The sequence below is a fragment of the Phyllostomus discolor genome, chromosome 4, assembly GCF_004126475.2.
Source record: "Phyllostomus discolor isolate MPI-MPIP mPhyDis1 chromosome 4, mPhyDis1.pri.v3, whole genome shotgun sequence".
NCBI classification, from domain to species: domain Eukaryota; kingdom Metazoa; phylum Chordata; class Mammalia; order Chiroptera; family Phyllostomidae; genus Phyllostomus; species Phyllostomus discolor.
Window position 1 is genome coordinate 101,795,016 of NC_040906.2, and position 17,102 is coordinate 101,812,117.

The 17,102-nt window shown below is 36.7% G+C and overlaps 1 protein-coding gene across 7 annotated transcripts in view; it reads right to left on the reverse strand.

Moving 5' to 3' along the window:
- Positions 1 to 392: 392 nt before the first annotated feature.
- Positions 393 to 17,102, reverse strand: part of IWS1 (interacts with SUPT6H, CTD assembly factor 1) — a 61,693-nt gene continuing 44,983 nt past the window's right edge. For 5 of the 7 annotated variants that reach the window (XM_036023701.1, XM_036023702.1, XM_036023703.1 and 2 more), the window contains 8 exons: positions 15,737 to 15,887; positions 14,002 to 14,084; positions 12,000 to 12,129; positions 11,027 to 11,144; positions 9,157 to 9,268; positions 8,535 to 8,591; positions 7,450 to 7,561; positions 393 to 1,953 (listed from right to left, as the gene is read on the reverse strand). In XM_036023701.1, coding sequence (XP_035879594.1) covers positions 1,822 to 1,953; positions 7,450 to 7,561; positions 8,535 to 8,591; positions 9,157 to 9,268; positions 11,027 to 11,144; positions 12,000 to 12,129; positions 14,002 to 14,084; positions 15,737 to 15,887 — 895 coding nt within the window. In that variant the 3' untranslated portion in view covers positions 393 to 1,821. Of the gene's footprint in view, positions 1,954 to 7,449; positions 7,562 to 8,534; positions 8,592 to 9,142; positions 9,269 to 11,026; positions 11,145 to 11,999; positions 12,130 to 14,001; positions 14,085 to 15,736; positions 15,888 to 17,102 lie in introns of all 7 variants that reach the window. The other 2 variants (XR_004902675.1, XM_028508928.2) reach the window with 2 other exon arrangements.

Consider the following 17,102-nt stretch of genomic DNA (forward strand, 5'->3'; position numbering starts at 1 on the left):
AACCATAATAATTTCTAGCTTAACTGCCAGACTGAAATAAGCAATTGGTATAGTGATGCTAAGTTATATCCATATATCTTCTAGGACAGTATTTCTCAATCTTCTTTTCACTATAATACCCCTGAAATTAAATTTCACACATATCTTGTCATTGCACTTCATTTTTTTGTGCTTTAGATACCACTCCCCAGCCCCAAAACAAAGGTTTGTGGCAACACTGAGTATGCAAGTCAATCAGTGCCAATTTTCTAGCATTTGCTCACTTAGCCTCTTGTCATATTTTGGTAATTCTTGCAATATTTCAAACCTTTTCATTATTGTATTTATTATGATCTTTGAGGAATTGTTCATGAAAGGAAGTCAACCAATGCAGCAAACATCATTGTATTTTAAAAAATTGCTACAGCCACCATAACCTTCAGCAACCACCACCCTTATCAGTCAGCAGCATCAACACAAGGCAAAGACACTCCACCAGCACAAAGGCTCAGGGGATAGTTGGCATTTTTTAGCAAAATTGGATTTTTGAATTAAGGTATGCAGTGTTTTCTAATACATAATGCACAGCTAACAGACTAGTGTAACAGATTTTATATGCACTTGGAAACCAAAAAGCTCATGTGACTACATTACTGCAATATTCACATTACTGGCACTGAACCTACAACCTCTCCTAGGTGTGCCGATAATTAAAATGAAATAATGAATATTTCCCTAACAAAGATACTTTGAAATTAAATTTTGTTGCAATATGCCAACTAGGATATTACAATTCAATTCTGACAACAACTTGGAGTTGGCATCAGACTTCACAGGCTTACGGGTTCAGTCCTCCACAGGATTGTCCCCATTCCAAATGCCAGATACAAGTGGAGTCCACTTCTGGCTGAGTGGTTACAAATCTAAGGGTTCCCACGATCCCCTTAGATTCAAGAATTCACTAAAATGACACAGAAATCAGGAAAGCACTGTATTTATAGTTTTATTATAAAGGACTCAAATTAAAAGGTCCAGCTAAATGAAGACACACATAGGGTAAGGTCTGGGAAAAAACACAGAGCTTCCACCCTCTTTTGGTGGAATCAAGGCATTCCACCATCTCAGCACATCAGTATGCTCACCAATAAAAAAAATTCTACCAAGCTTTGCTATCCAGAATTCTTAATTGGGGCCTCACTATTTAGGCACAACTATTAAATCATTATTCACATGACTGAATAACTAGATTCAATCTTTACCACCCCTCAGGTCAGGCCTGCCCAAAGTCCCAACCCTGTAAAACAGACCTCTAAGGTCCTTCTGATGACCAGACCCCAACCTAAAGCTATACAGGAATACACCAGGGGTCACCTCATTAGAATCACAAAGATATTCCTGTTACCCAGGAAACCCAAGGGTTTTAGAAGCTCCTAGTCAGGAACCCAGGACAGAGAACAAATTCCTTATGGTACAATAGCAGGGTAGGGCTGAACTTCGAAAGATCACAAACCACTCTAATATCTGAGTTTTTTTTTCATTCACCAAGAACCAATTTTCACCCCCCACTAAGAAGGAATACTCTAAGACAATGAAGAGACAGTCTCCCAAAACCAGACTGTAATTTTATTGTGTAAGGTTTATAGAAGTGTGACTAGTATTTCTCTGTACAAAGTACACAACAAATGGTTTTAAATACAATGGAGAGAAACGCACATCCTATGACAATATTTGATACAAGCTGAACCATTTACAGATACACTAAAAATTTTAAAATATCATCTTTCTCCAAAGAGTCCTTTGAACATTTCTTAGAGCAAAGATGGAGACATATCCCAGGCAAGGTCACAAAGGCATTTTATTGCCCTCGATGCTGATTTTCACTGCATGTGCCGATCTGCTTTTTTTCCTGATATCTGTGAACTTTCTCATCTGTTTATCCAGTCGACTGATACCCTTCTTGGAGGTCCCCTGAAACTAAAAATGGGTTAAAAATTAAAGAGCAATTATTGAAATACATCTAATTTTGTCTTTTATCTTTTTTAATTTGAAAGTTAGTGGTTAGAAGAGCTCCTAGCTCTGAAATAACAAAAATATGCTTTGGTGACCTTAGGAACAACACAGCATGCACACAGCAATGTTAGAAAACATAATGAACTCTCAGTGAAGAATAATTTTGCTGTTATCTGTGGCTTATAGGTAAATTTTGCCTCAGTCCATGGAAATCTCCTACATAAGAGAAAGGAGGAAAAGTGAAACTATGATTCCCCCAATTCCATCAGATTACATTTTGACTACATACTTTTCCCTTTCAAAGACCAAATGTGGAATTGACCACCTAACAATACACTTTCAAATAGTGCTGGTATAAGGAATGATGATCTTCTAAAGCAAAGAAAGTCATCTGAGAAAAAGCCTTAAGTATGATGAATGATGTCAGAGGTTAGCAAAGTAAACCTATGAAGAGCTGGAGCTCTAGTTTCCCACTGGGTGAATCCCTGTTCTGCCTCAGCAGGTTTTGTGGCCCTGAGCAAATCATGCCACTAAGTCTGTACTCCTTGCAGGACTGCTGGGAGAAATAAATGAGAAAATACTGTCATAAAACACAGGGGATGGCACATAGTGCTCAACATAAATATCACAATGACTATTATTATTACTATTTTGCAATCAATTAGATTTAGGTTAAATAAGTATATTTGACAAAAAAAGAACATTAAGTCTCTCGATCCAAGGGGATTCCTACTTCTTACTTCTCTTCCTGTTTGCCCTTTATGTTTTAAAAGATTAGTTGTCAGGTATTTCCTTTACATTCTGAAAAGATTGTATGTCATAAAAAGATGTGGTCTCTAAGAAATAGACACCTTTTAAAAATGCTGAAAAGGTCTGCTATTTATGCCAAAGATCAGAGTGAACTCTTCTTGCTGACTCTAGTGTTGCTAACAATTCCAACCTTTAAGAATGTTGAGCCCCAGACAGTGGTTGCTCAGTTGGTTGCAGTGCATTCCCATAAACTCAAAGGTCATGGGTTCAACTCCCAGTCAGGAAACATGCCTAGGTTGTGGGTTAACTCCCTGAATGGGGTGTGTATAAGACAAAACCAACTGATGTTTCTCTCTCTCCCTTACCCTCACTCTAAAAATTCAATAAGCATGTCCCTCAGGTGAGGATAAAAAGTTAAAAAACAAATGTTGAAATGGTTACAAAAGAGAAGGGTTTTCCTAATTCTTCTCCCCCACCCCCCCACACTTACTAGTAAGTCACCTGTGAAGCTCAATGCAAAGAATGCTAAAAGAAGGCAGGGCCTGGGGCATACTCCAGGGGCTGTGCTGGTATAGTGAAGCTCCTTTATGTTGGGACCCTCCCCAGTCTATCCCACCTCTGAACTCAACTCTACACTCAGATATAAGCAATAAACTCTACAAGAGTTTGAACATTCTTAAGTAAGAGTCATGTTGATCATCAATCCTAGATTTTCTAGGAATATCCCAATTCTAAATATTTTATATCAATTTTAATACTCTTAACACTTGGCATTAATACTGAGTTAGCATAAAAATTCATCATCAGAGGAGAAAGAGCTGTGCTACCATCCCTCTTTTGAAAACCTCCTTGGAGGAAGAGGGGTAGAAAGATGGAGAGAGGGGACTTTTGAACATCGGACTTTGGAAGCCATCTGACTTTGGGAGCCAGACTTGAAATACCCCAGATTTCCTGAAGAATCCCAAATATCTGACTTCCTTTCAATGTGCCCTGATTTACAGTACTTGTAGACAGTCCACACTAGAAGCCTTACCTGCTCAGATCTCTACCAACTACCCAACTTCCAGCAGCTCAACACTTCAGCCTACATTTCTCCTTGCTCACTCGCAGGACCTGATCTACAGTCTGAGCCCTTCCATCCCAGCAACTAAAATACACATACCCAGGTCAGGTAGTGCTGATCTACTCCTAGTTATAGCTTAAAGACTTGTGCTGCCAGATGTCTAGTCACCGCAAGCCTGAAAACACACAGAACATAGTACTACATACTAAATTCAATGATCTCTCTTCTGAATCATCAACCTTATAACACTTCATTAGGACAGTAAAAGTGTAATGCAGTACTATCAGTGAACAGTTTTATCACTGTTTTACCAGTGAAAAACCAAAAGTAGCCTAAAAGAATAGCAAAATGGGTATGCTTAAAAAAATTATGATACAACTGTATTCTAACACAACATTATGTCACTGAAGAATGGTTACTAAAAAGAATTTTTACCATGCTAAGTAAAAGACAAACGCAACAAGGAATAAAATATGATCAGGATTTTGCTTAAGTGTTCAAAGAACCCAAAAGCAGTAATAATGTTTACATATGTATATAAAAAGGACCCAAAAGAAGTAACTTGAAATGCTAATGTCAAGATGTGGTGGATTAACAACTGACATTAATGTTATTTGTGCTTTCTCTATTTAAAAGTTTATATAAAAACATGCATTGCTTTTGTTATTTTAATGTAATTTTAAAACAATCCATGGCCCTGGCTAATGTGATGTGATTCAGTGGATTGAGCACTAGCCTGCAAACCAAAGTGCTAGTTTGATTCCCAGTCAGAGCACATGCCTGGGTTATGGGCCAGGTCCCAGTATGGGGTGCAGGAGAGGCACCCACACACTGATGTTTCTCTCCTTCCCTTTCTCCCTTCCTTCCCCTCTCTCTAAAAATAAATAAATTCTTAAAAAAATAAATAAAGCACTCCATGGAATAAATTAACATATAAACATTGAATGCAGTGGAGGTTACTGTATTATCTAGGAGAAAAAACCAGAAACTAGAGAGAAATGAAAAAACAAACTGATACACTATTATGCAACTATTATAAATAATAAATCCATAAGGTGAATTAATGAGAAGTGACTAAAATTACATACAGCATAATTTTAAAGTAGCAATAGAAAAAAGGCAAAAAATACAACAAAGTGCTTTTGAACAGTGGGTGATTTTTCTTTTCACTACCTCAAATTTTTCTACAATTATAATAAGAAAAACTAAATTTGAAGCATTACCAGAGATACATTTAACATCAAAATTGTTAACAGTGGTGACTTAGAAGAAGAGCAGGACTTTGGGGATGAAGTTATTCTGGTGTTTTATGTTTGCTTATATTATTTCAAAAATAAAAATTATATACAGGGATGTGAAAAAGTAGGTTTATAGTTGTGAGTACATAAACAGAGCTTATTCTAATATTATTAATTATTGTATTATTTTCCATATGAACAATTGTAAACTTACTTTCTCCCACACCTGTATAAAAGAAAACTTTCATTTGAAAGCCATTTATCCACTCCGATTTTCTTCTTGGACAATATGTTTTCTATTAATACTCACTAGTGTAAGTGCAATGTGAAAGCCCTAAGTGAATGAACATGCAAGAATCTTCCTCCCATCCAAGTACTAACCAGGTCTGACCCTACTTAACTTCTAAGATCAGGCGAGGTCAGGCGTGTTCAGCAAGATATCTTCCTGCAGGGAAGTGGCAGGGGAACAGTGCCAGGTAGCTTAAAGACATGTAATGTCTTTATACTGAATATGTAAAACAGGACCACCAGTCAAAATATGTTGTATTTTCTTCAAAGAGCTCTTATAAGCCAGACTAAGGCCTAGTTAAATACCAGCACATTATGATCCTGGGAGTGATGAGGATAAAGGAAAGGAACTCTATCTACTAGAAATTCCCTCTTCTCATGCTGGTCATTGATCTGCTCCAGCAGAAGGTTAGGCCATTTGTTCCCACCATGCTATCACCCACAGGAAAGGCGAGACCAGAACCATCAACAATAGCAGACAGGAGCACACCATTAAGGACAAGGCAGGCTTCCAAAGTAGACTGGCCATATAGATTATTTATGACATTTCCTTTGCCACACTGTAATTCTTAACTCTCACAAATATATGTGCTAGGGATAAGAAAATATGAAAGAGAGGGATAAAAAGAGGGAAGAGACAGTGAAAAAAGTAAAGATAAAAAGAAAGGAGGTGTTTGGGGGAAGAGAAGGGATATCAAGGGACAAGGTATGGATCAAAGAAAAAAGGGAAGGAAGTACAGATGAAGAAGTCTGAGGCACTGAACTTGAACTCTTCTACCCTTTATTTGTTCTCAACAAATACAAAAGTATGCTTTGTTTTGTTAGTAGCTTCAGAGCAAAGTGAGCTGATAGGAAGGTGAGTGTAATCCAGGGAAGCAGCTACAAAAGTGGGGTTGATGGAAGTCACAAAAGGCATGCAGCATTCTCCCTCTCTAGGATGGATATACTGCAACAAAAATGCACTATGAATTCCAGAGCACAGGTCAGTGAGACTAGCTTTATAAATGTTTCAAAGTCTTTTTCATTTCCAACCACATAGTGAATTTATGTATTAACCAAATTTATCTCCTAAATATTCAGTGTCAGGCTTCATTCAATGAGTCCCCAAATGCATGTTACTGAGCCACTGACAAAAGGAAAACAAGCCACCTCCCTCTCACTAAGGAGCAAGTAACCAATTTCTATGCCTGTAATATAGACTGCTATGGTTCTAGGCCCTAACATAAGCCTTTTTAATTAAAATGGGTACCAGTCAAGAAGACCAAAATACTTATCAGAGGAGAATTATCTGTTGGTCTCTAGGGTACCAATAAAGCAGGAGACAACTTCGTACCAATTTCCAAATACTCAGGAGGACCTAAATGTCACTAAGTGGCTGTTAGCATTATTTCAGAAACTAAAAGAAGGTCTCGCCTTGTCTGGTTAAGCAAGCACACCCACGCTTGTCTTTCCTTTAGCTCCTGAAAATTCAAGCCCAGACCCAGAGCATGCCTCCTTGGGGATACCTCCTGGATATACTTGGATAGAGCCAGAACTACAGGGGCAGCCTGTTGCCTTCAATGCTGAACTTGACAGCATGGTGCACTCTGCTGAGTCGTTTCTGTTCGGCAAATCGCCTCTTATGCTTTTCCAATCGGTTTAGGCCCCTTTTAAGAATACCAGGCTAGAAATGGTAGTGAGAATGGAGAATAAAAAAAGGTTAATGGAAAGCAATGATTACCACTGAGTAGTATTTACAGGGATGACAGAGGAAGTGTCTACCCTAAATATTTCATAACAGAACTACCTAAAATAGGTGAAGAGAAATAAAGAGGACACTGTATAAGCAGGTGAGTTCTGATTCTCATGGTTCTAAAAAAATGACTATGTAAGAACACAGGCTCCAGGGTTCAGGGGAAATAAAGGGATACATAAGAAAAAAACTTCTTGACTTGATAATGTTGCTTTAAGTCTGAAGTAAAGCTCATCAGCAATGAATGATCTGGCTTGATAAAAAAGCAGAAAATAGCTCACTTGAAATCAGTTCAACTGCAAGAGCAGTTAAGGATTATTAACAGGAGGTAAAAGACAAAACAGTAATGTGCATTTGCGATCCACCTTGCTGTTCTCCTACTTGCTTACCCTGGATGACTCCATTTCCACATTCCATTTAGGCCTGACCACATAGTCCTTATTTGAAGGCATAGGTACCCTCGCACGAGCACAAAATCCAGGATCCCCAGGCCTGAGCGCCCTGAGAATGAGAAGAGCATGCTGCTTACGTAACCAATCACAGCTGAGTCCATCCTTCTCAGATACACACCTGTTGCAAATTTCATCTGTGCTCCCAAGCTTACCCAACACACCCTCCCAGCCTGTCTCAGTTGGCCTCCCAGTTGGCCTCATCATCACTCACATTGCTGCATGGATTCCTCAACTTCCCTCCTAGGACTAGCGTACTCCTCTCCTTTTTTAGTGAACACCATCATCTCGGCTCCTTCAGTTGGTGTCTTCAGATCTTGCCAACTCCTACCTGAATAAGTCACCTACTCCTGGCAATTTTGCCCCTGCAGAGTCTTCTAAACCTTCTGTTTCCCCATTACTGTCTCAGTTTAACTGTACCACTGCCATTAGTTACCCCCCTCCCACCCATCCTATACCACACCAACATCAGCATTCTGAATCAAATCTGATGACTCCATGTCCATGCTCAAATGCTTTCTATGGAATCACAGAAAGTGAAAATTCTTCATCTTGATTTAAAGCTGTTCAAAATGTGGTCCACATCTACATATCCAACATTATGTTCCACCATCTCAGGCACCACACTACTGCCCAACCACTCTAGTCCACTTGCCATTCCTCAAACGGGCCTTCCACACACTTATCCCACCATTGGCCTAAGCTCTTCCTTTTTCTATAATCCCCCTAAAGACTTGGTGAGAGTATGGACTATTTTTAATTCAGTTTTGTATGCCCAGAGCTTAACACAGAAGTCCAGCACGTAGCAAGTAGCCAAAATCTTTGTTGAATAAACTATTTCTCAATCTTATACCCTCCAGAACATCCAATACAATGTTTTGTGGATATTCAATAAATGTTAAGCTCAAAATCATCCTTCATCAGTGTGAACATACATCATTTCATGTTATTTTTCTTAAAGCAACAAAAAGAACATTCTCTACATAGGCTAAGAAAAAAAAAAAAAACAAATACAAAACTCTTACTTCTCCTCTCCTGTCAGCACCTTTTCCAGGTCTCTTCGGGGTGTCTGACCACCAGTGCTGGGAAAAAAGTAATCAATGAAATATTAGGAATGTTAGAATCTTATAACTTTACAAGAAAAAAAGAGCAAAATGAAATATCAAACTTAGACCACAATTAAGTCCCTTCCCCCCCAAAATAATTCCTAATTTTGCATACCAGGTTTCATTATGGGTGAATGGTGACTGCCATATGTATAGCTAATGACTCTGCCATCCTGGATACAACTGTATCCAGTTTACTGATACAAACTGAACCAATATTTTTTTCTTTTAAGAATTTGGAAATGGGACTGAGAAAGACATAGTTTTTGTCTGCACATGGCTGGACCAAGAAAAGCAACCTGCAGAACTGTGGCAGAGGCCATATTACATCACATCAAACCAGAAAAGTCTGGGAGAGGGCATAGACTTATACACTATTCCGCATAAATTAAGGAGGTATTATGAGCTACACAGATATATCAAGCTAAGAGGAAAGACAAAATCCTATCATCTCAGGGATCCTAATGATCTTACTTGCAAAAATGCTGAGTTATAGCAACAATAACATTCAATCCACTTACTCATACCTGTTCCCTCATACCTGCTCATTCTTCGTCGTTGAGGCATTTGTTCTAGGTCTCTTTGCTCCCTTTCTTCTCTTGTCATTCCTTTGTAGTTTGAGGTAAGACCAAATATAGGCCGAGACCATTCATCTGTAACAAGGAAAAATCAATTATTTAGCCCATAAACTATTATTCCTCCTACCATTTCTTAAAATACCCACACCCTAGTGTTGTCTATCTAGGCATTTAGAATATTCTTCCTTTAAAATAGCATTCTTTCAAGACCATTTCTGTAACATGTAATCATGAGAGTAATATCTAACTCACTTTGACAGTCATCAACAAGCTGTGATTTCTAATTTATTCTATTGAAAATAGAACAATCTTGAAATTCTTCTACTTTTTTATTCTAAAGAAAAGCTCCCTTATTACTTGTCAAAATGGTCTAAATCTTTAAAAATTACATTTTAATAGTTCAGGTGTAGAGTCTGGACTTCATTAAATCGAAGTTGCTAAGATGAACATGAAAAAATTATTATAGGCCCACCATTTAGTTAGAAAAGTCCACAGATACCCACACTGCGTTTTTATTTTGAAACACAGTATAGTTTACTGCTGCATTTAATACATTACCAAAACAATAAATGACCTTTTACAGACAGAACATAGATGTTGTCAAACTATTAAGGAAGCAGGGAGTCTTACCAAGGGAGTAGTCTCTTTGTAAAGTGACCTGCCAACCTCACCCTTGGATTCAGAATCACTGTGATAATGAGTAATGAGTATTATTTTTCCACTGTAAAGGACTTAACCAGTGGGAATTATTCTGCTTTTCTCAGTCTATGGCTATAAGAGCATCGAGAACATTGCATAAAAGCATCAAAACTTTATTATTTAATAGGCAGTAAATTACAGATTATTAACAAGATCAAAGATATAAGACTTCTCTCTGGTTTATTAAAAAACTTAAATTTCCCTAAAAGCCTTTGCTACTTTAAAACATTCAATAGAAAAATAATTACTATTTTCAGGCATAGTAGCTGCTTTTCAATCTAGCTTGGAAGTTTAAAAATTCCTTTCCAATGTGGAGCACAGGAAAAGTTAAGGAGAATGATGAAAATACTCATTTCTCATTAAAAAAAATATTTTATTTATTTATTTTCAGAGGGAAGACGGGAGAAAGAGAGGGAGAGAAAGATCAATGTGCGGCTGCCTCTTGCATGCCCTAAACTGGGGACTTGGACCACAATCCAGGCATGTGCCCTAGACTGGATATTGAACCAGTGACCCTTTGGTTTGCAGGCTGGCACTCAATCCAAAGAGCCACACCAGCCAGGGCTTGTTTTTCATTCATACAATTAAAAGATTTCATAAACAATGTGGCAGTTGATTAGATGGATTTTAGTTAGACTCCTTTGGTTTCATTAAATAAGAACATAAAAAGGCTTGGAAGACCATTATAAAAGTAATAACAATAGCAGCAGTGGCTAACATTTCCTGAGGACTTACTATGTGCTAGGCATTGTGCCATATATGTGTGTGTATATATACATATATATTCTCTCACTTAATCTTTACAAAAACCCCTAAGTGAAAATATAATTCTCTGTTTTACAGAGAAGAAAACCAAGGTTTAGAGCTTAAACCTGCATTCTAATGCCTCTCTCACTATATGCTCTTAATCCATGATTAGAAAACACATCATTTTAGTAGCTATATTTCATAATGGATTGTACACTTAAATATACTTAGAAGCATTTTAAGTCTAAGGGAAAAAAGCTGGTACCATAAGAAGTTACCAAAATTTTCTTTCTATTCCACTTCATTGATTCATTTAAAATGAATGGTGGTAAAAATATAGTTACCTTTTATATATACAGAAATACAACAAAAACAAAATGTACATACTGATTAGTTTCCCTGCCATGTCCTTGTTGGACCGTGACTCCTTGGGATGTTTATAGAGATACATTACTGCTCGTCCAATCCCACTGTGCTTCAGCGTCTCCTGGCTCACACTAGGTAGCTAAGAACATAAACACATGCACACACATTAATTACTCAGAAACTGGGAGTCCTGCCAATCTATTTTAGAGAATCTTCTGAGACCTAGTTCATTTACAATAAAGTAACCAAAAAATCGTGAAAATGGTTTCAGGATGGATAGACACTGAACACAAGGATATTTTGTGTTCATATCAACAGTTGAGAGTTCAGTATTACCCCTGAGTCCAAGTAAAATTTAACAATGTAAGAAAGCATGAACTAAGTATCCTCAGAGGTTAGTAGTTTAATACAAGAGTCAGCATAGGCCCAGAGTCAAAAAGACCTACATCTGAACTCAAGCACAGCCATTTGCTAGTAATGTGATCTTGGACAAGTCATTTAACTTCTGAGTCTTAACTTCCTCATCTGTAAAATGGAGACATTACACCTACCTTGCAGGTTTGTTGTGAGAAATAAGAATACCTAGCACATAGGAGGTTCCTCAAGAATTCCTTTAGAAGTTAAGTAGTTTGCTCAAGGTGTCATAGCCATGGAAAGTCAGCCCAGCTCGATTCCAATGCAAGTTTATCTGACTCTGAAGTTGATCTTTTTACTTCAAGTTTCTCCCCCAAACATGCCCATTACTGTACTACTCTACATATAAACCAGTTGCTCTAGATCTCTTTCCTTCAATACTATAGTTATATGAAGTTTATCAGGCCTTCCTTTTATGATCATTTTATTTTAGTATGTTCCTAAAAAACATACTGAATAAAACCTTTCTTCTGGCAAGTAATGGCAGAGAAAACGTGTAAATACATGGTAAAATAGAGAGGTTGTAATAATACGAAACACATTAGACAATTAATGAAGAGCAAACAGATATGCCTCTAACCTCTTGCAGAATCTTCAATAGCTCCTCTCGAATCTTTAGTGCCGGCAAACTCCTATCTGGGAGAGGTGAGAGCCATTCTTTGATGGCAGACATCACACCACTGTCAATAAATGTTTCTTTAAGGTCCTGCCTGCAATAATAATTTTTAAAAAAGGAAAGTCAGTGTATGAAAAAGTGAAGTCAGTGTATGTTGATTCTATTCTAATGTAGCTTCCTTTGGATTTTCTCACATATTAGGTGATGTTTCCAAAAAGTCTTCCCACGAAGTTACTCATGCATTCATTATTTACTGAGTATCTTACTGAGTTTGTAAAAGCGATATTAAACCTAGTTCCTATTTTCAAAAATAGGCAAAGATGATTTGTTAAAAACAAAACAAACCCAAATTACACAAGATAGGTTAATGCTGATATAAACGGTACAAAAAGTAAGACTAATGACCTCCAATTATTACAACTATCTGTAAAACTAATGTTTAATCTATCAGAATAGTGATTCTGAAACTGTTTCAGGTGGAAGAAAACTCAGAATTTGCAAGACACCAGGGAGAATTCCATCCACCTAGCAGAAAAAAATACCAACAAAATACTATTTAAATTCCATTTTATGTACTATAATCAACTATTAATAGAAAACGTAATACTACAGACACACACACACACACACACACACACACACAAGTTTGTACAGAAAGTATCCAGCCATGTAATATTAAAAATAGAGACATTTATTGAAGACAAGATACAAGCAATATTGTACACAGGGCAATGACACCTCAGTCCCCTTCAAAGTAGGCACGCCTTGGGACCTCAAGTATTCCCAATCACCACCAGTTTTCGTGTTGTATTTTCCTGAATCTTACCCATGATCGAATGAAATCTCTTGCCTTTCAAAGGTGACTTTAGTTTTGGGAAAAGGCAAAAGTTACAGGATGCCAAATCTGGGCTGTAGGGGGACTGAGTCACCTAGATGATTTGATGGTTTGCCAAAAAACTCTGCACCAGATGTGATGCATGAGCAGGCATGTTGTGACAAAGCTGCCAATTACCAGTTGCCCATAGCCACAGACTTCTGAATCATCTGAACAGTTTCCGTGGAGGAATGTTCAAACTTCATCCAAAATCTGATGCAGATTCCTTGTTCTACTCGCTCAGTCATTTTGAATGTGAAGGCCACTCAATGGGGTCTACTGCCCCCACTGATTAGTACAGTAAAGTAGTCACTGTTCACGCACAAGCATTCTAGTCCACTCTCCTTCACTGCCAGATTACACTGATGTCATGTAAACCTTTCTTGATATATTAACATGGCTGAACTTTTTCCAGACAGACCTTGTGTGTATATGTGTGTATACCTACATGAAATCTGCCACAATCATTTTGTTTGCTGGGATAAACAGAGGTAGCTATTTTCTAGTAGAAAGTCCTAGGCCACGTTGTTGGTATATTTGTGTACTACTGCATTTCTCTATAGCTACCAAAAGTAAGCTGTGGCTAGGTGAAGGAGAAATCCAAATTGCTCACACATATAAGCAAAACAATGAAAGACTTTGGTAACAATGATCTATCAAGAAAGGGTCCTTATTCCAGAAGGACCAATAACAAAGTTCATGATATAACAGGCCACATAAGCCTTGTACAGTATGTGCTCCAAGTCTCTCAGGATTTGCTCTGTTCTCTCCCACACTAGGAAAACAGACATAATTTTACCAGACTGAAAATGGTCTATAAAGAATAAAATTAGTGGCTTCCAAGTTTTTTTCCCATTAATATCAGTTTGCTATGTGTTCTGTTTGCACCAGGCATCAAGGTTTAAAAGAAATTGTGAGGAAAAAAAAAAAAAAGAAATTGTGAGAAAGTAACACAATTTAGGAAGTGCTATTCATTATAACTTTTCCATGAATCGATAGAAGGCAATCATTCTTTAATATCTCTAGAACACCAGTACATAGTTTGACTATCATTATTAAAAGGAAGACATTTTTCCAATAAACAACACTTACTTCTTAAGGTGCATGACCACGGTAGGTAATAATGTTAATTTTTTCAGTGCTGGCTTTTTTTGATTGTTCAACTGCCTGTCTTCCTACCCGGGAAGAAAAACATTTTTTTTTTTAAAAAGGAAAAAGCCAATGTTAATAATGAATTATAACGACTATAATTCTAAACTGTAAAATAAAGCAACAACTTCTCTGAAAAACTGTATTTTTCCCTACAACAAAGGAAAATGAATAAATGGACTTTTTGTAGAACCCCCAATTCTGTATCTGTGTCAATCAAACCCATAAAACTATTATAATAGCTTTAGCATTCACAACTTGAGAGAAACAACTTTAATTTAAAATACTGGCATAACTGTAAGTTTTCAGAGTTCATTTAAGGTTCAAAATTATACCTGAGAAAATTTGGCTTATCATCAGAAATAACTTTCCAGCAGGGAGGTTTGTATGATAATGGAATGTTATTAAAGAAGAGTTTTTACAAACACAGAAAACAATATAATACACTCCTGTCATGTACTGTACATTTCAACAATTAAACCAACATAATTACTCTTACTGTAGCTATTTCTGTAGCTATTCCCCCTCAACTTGAATTATTTAAAAACAAATACTAGACACATATCATTGAACACATAAATACTTCAGCAAGTATCTCCAAAAAGATCAGAACTTGTTTTTAAAAATACTTGGTCAATAAAAAAAAGAACAAAAGCAGAATTTCATTTTTTCCATTAAAAAAATGATTTTATTGTTGTTCAATTATAGTTGTCTGCCTTTACCCTCTTTCACTCCTTCCTACCCAAGCCAAACCCATCTCCCTCCCTTGCTTCTACCCTCTACCTCTTGGTTTTGTCCATGTGTCCTTTATAGTTTTTCCTAAAAACCCTTCCCCCATTATCTCCTCCCACCTCTCCTCTGGTTACTGTCAGACTGTTCTTAATTTCAAGGTCTGGTTATATTTGCTTGCTTATTTGTTCTGTTGATTATATTTCAGTTAAAGGTGAGATCATATGGCATTTGTCCCTCACTGCCTGGCTTATTTTATTTAGCATAATGCTCTCCAGTTCCATCCATGCTGTTGCAAAGGGTAGGAGCTCCTTCTTTCTCTCTGCTGCGTAGTATTCCATTATACCATAGTTTTTTAATCCACTCATTTACTGATGGGCACTTAGGGTGCTTCCAGAACTTGGCTATTGTAAATTGTGCTGCTATGAACATTAGGGTGCATAGGTTCTTTTGGATTGGTGTTTCAGGGTTCTTAGGATATAATCCCAGCACTGAAATTCCTGGGTGAAAAGGTCATTCCATTTTTAGTTTCCCAAAGTAGAATTTTAAAATGCAATAAGTTAAATGAAATCTCTTAATCAGAGATAAAAGAATGAAATGAGTTGGTAACATAATAAATATGAGTTAATGACTTTTTATATGTGAGAAACATTAAACTTTATGGCCAGCCAAACTCTAGAGCAAAATAATTCTCCCATAAAGCTATCAAAGCCATTATGCTAAAGAGGCTCATTTTAATACTTAGTCCTTTCACTAAGTTTTTTCTAAACATGTTAATAAAAAAATTAAAATTATTTCCATGCTTAAAATTTACAACAGTAAATGCTTTGATTATAAAAGTATCTTAAATATAGTTTAAGCATGAGTAAAGCTAAAGAACAAACCCCCCAAAAGCCATGCAACCAATCAAAAGTAGAAGAAAGATGAAGTTATAAGCGAGCCACCTCACCTCAGCAGCTTCATTCATTTTGACAATCATGGCGCTCACCACATCATCGGCATCACTAATAAAAGTACCACCATCACGGTTACGTCTGCGCTTGCCACTCATGCTCTTTTTCCGCTGCAACATCATCTCAAAATCCGACAGAAAGTCCATACTAAGCAGTAACACACAATCAAGTGATACAAAAATTACCTTTTAAATATACATTTCCTTATGTTACAGTTAAAAAAACTTTATTAATTCTAATTCAATGGAGTACTACCTTGTTTTAAAGTACAAGTACTTATAACTTGCTTTTATAAGAGCATGTGATCCTAGATTTTATGTTCGACCTTCGTACTACACGGAATGTTATACACTAATAGCCTTAAACTTTCTCAATTGTTATATACCCCAATAGTTCCACACTAATAACAAAATACTGCTTGATTGTATTTCACATACTTTTGTTGAGATGGTTGTAATCTGTTCAGAATAATCTGGTATCTTGAAAGGTGCCAAACATAGGATAATACATTAGCTACTGTTTACAGTTGCAATATGTATACTATATTAACACTTGCATGTATCCACTTGAGAATGGACATTTCAAATTTGAAGTTCTCCTTCAGGGTACACTGCCTGCAAGTTTGAGGAGAAATAGAGTAGTATTCAATTATTTGGGTATCTTTGTCTTCTACAGCATAAATAGAAAAAAATAAACTGCTGCTTTTCAGTGATACAACTCAAACCAATGAGACCAAGATAAAGTTGGGTATCAACAGACTTGGCTAAGAGCCTCAAACCTTTATAGTTTTTCACCTGAAATCATCACATTTAATGAGGAAGTTAACTCACTCTATGCCACTATCATATAAATGAGATATGATTTATGTGGTAATCTAATTTCCAAAGGTATTCCCAAACTCCTTCAGCATGGCACCAGGAATTAAAAAGGAAACTTTTTTAAAGCATTATCTTTACAACTGTAAACAGTAGCTAATATATCAACCTATTTTGGCACCATTCAACATACCAGATTTTTCTAAACAGATTACAACCATCTCAACAAAAGTATATGAAATACAATCAAGCAATATTTTATAGTTAAGACTTTAGCTATATTCCCTTCAGAACCCACAAATAAGCTTTTCTTATACAGCACATTTTTCAGTAGAACTTATTTGGTGAGATGTAATTAAGAACCTGGCAACATATCCCTCCACAAATTACATGAGGTAAACACAAGGTAAATAAAAAGAATAAGAGCAAATTTTTCGACAGCACTGTATATAGACAAATAGAAGAGAGGGAAATGGAACAGATTCCTTCCTATACTTAATCAGAAGACAAAATAAGAAAAAAAGTTTGACAGTCTCTACCTTCATTT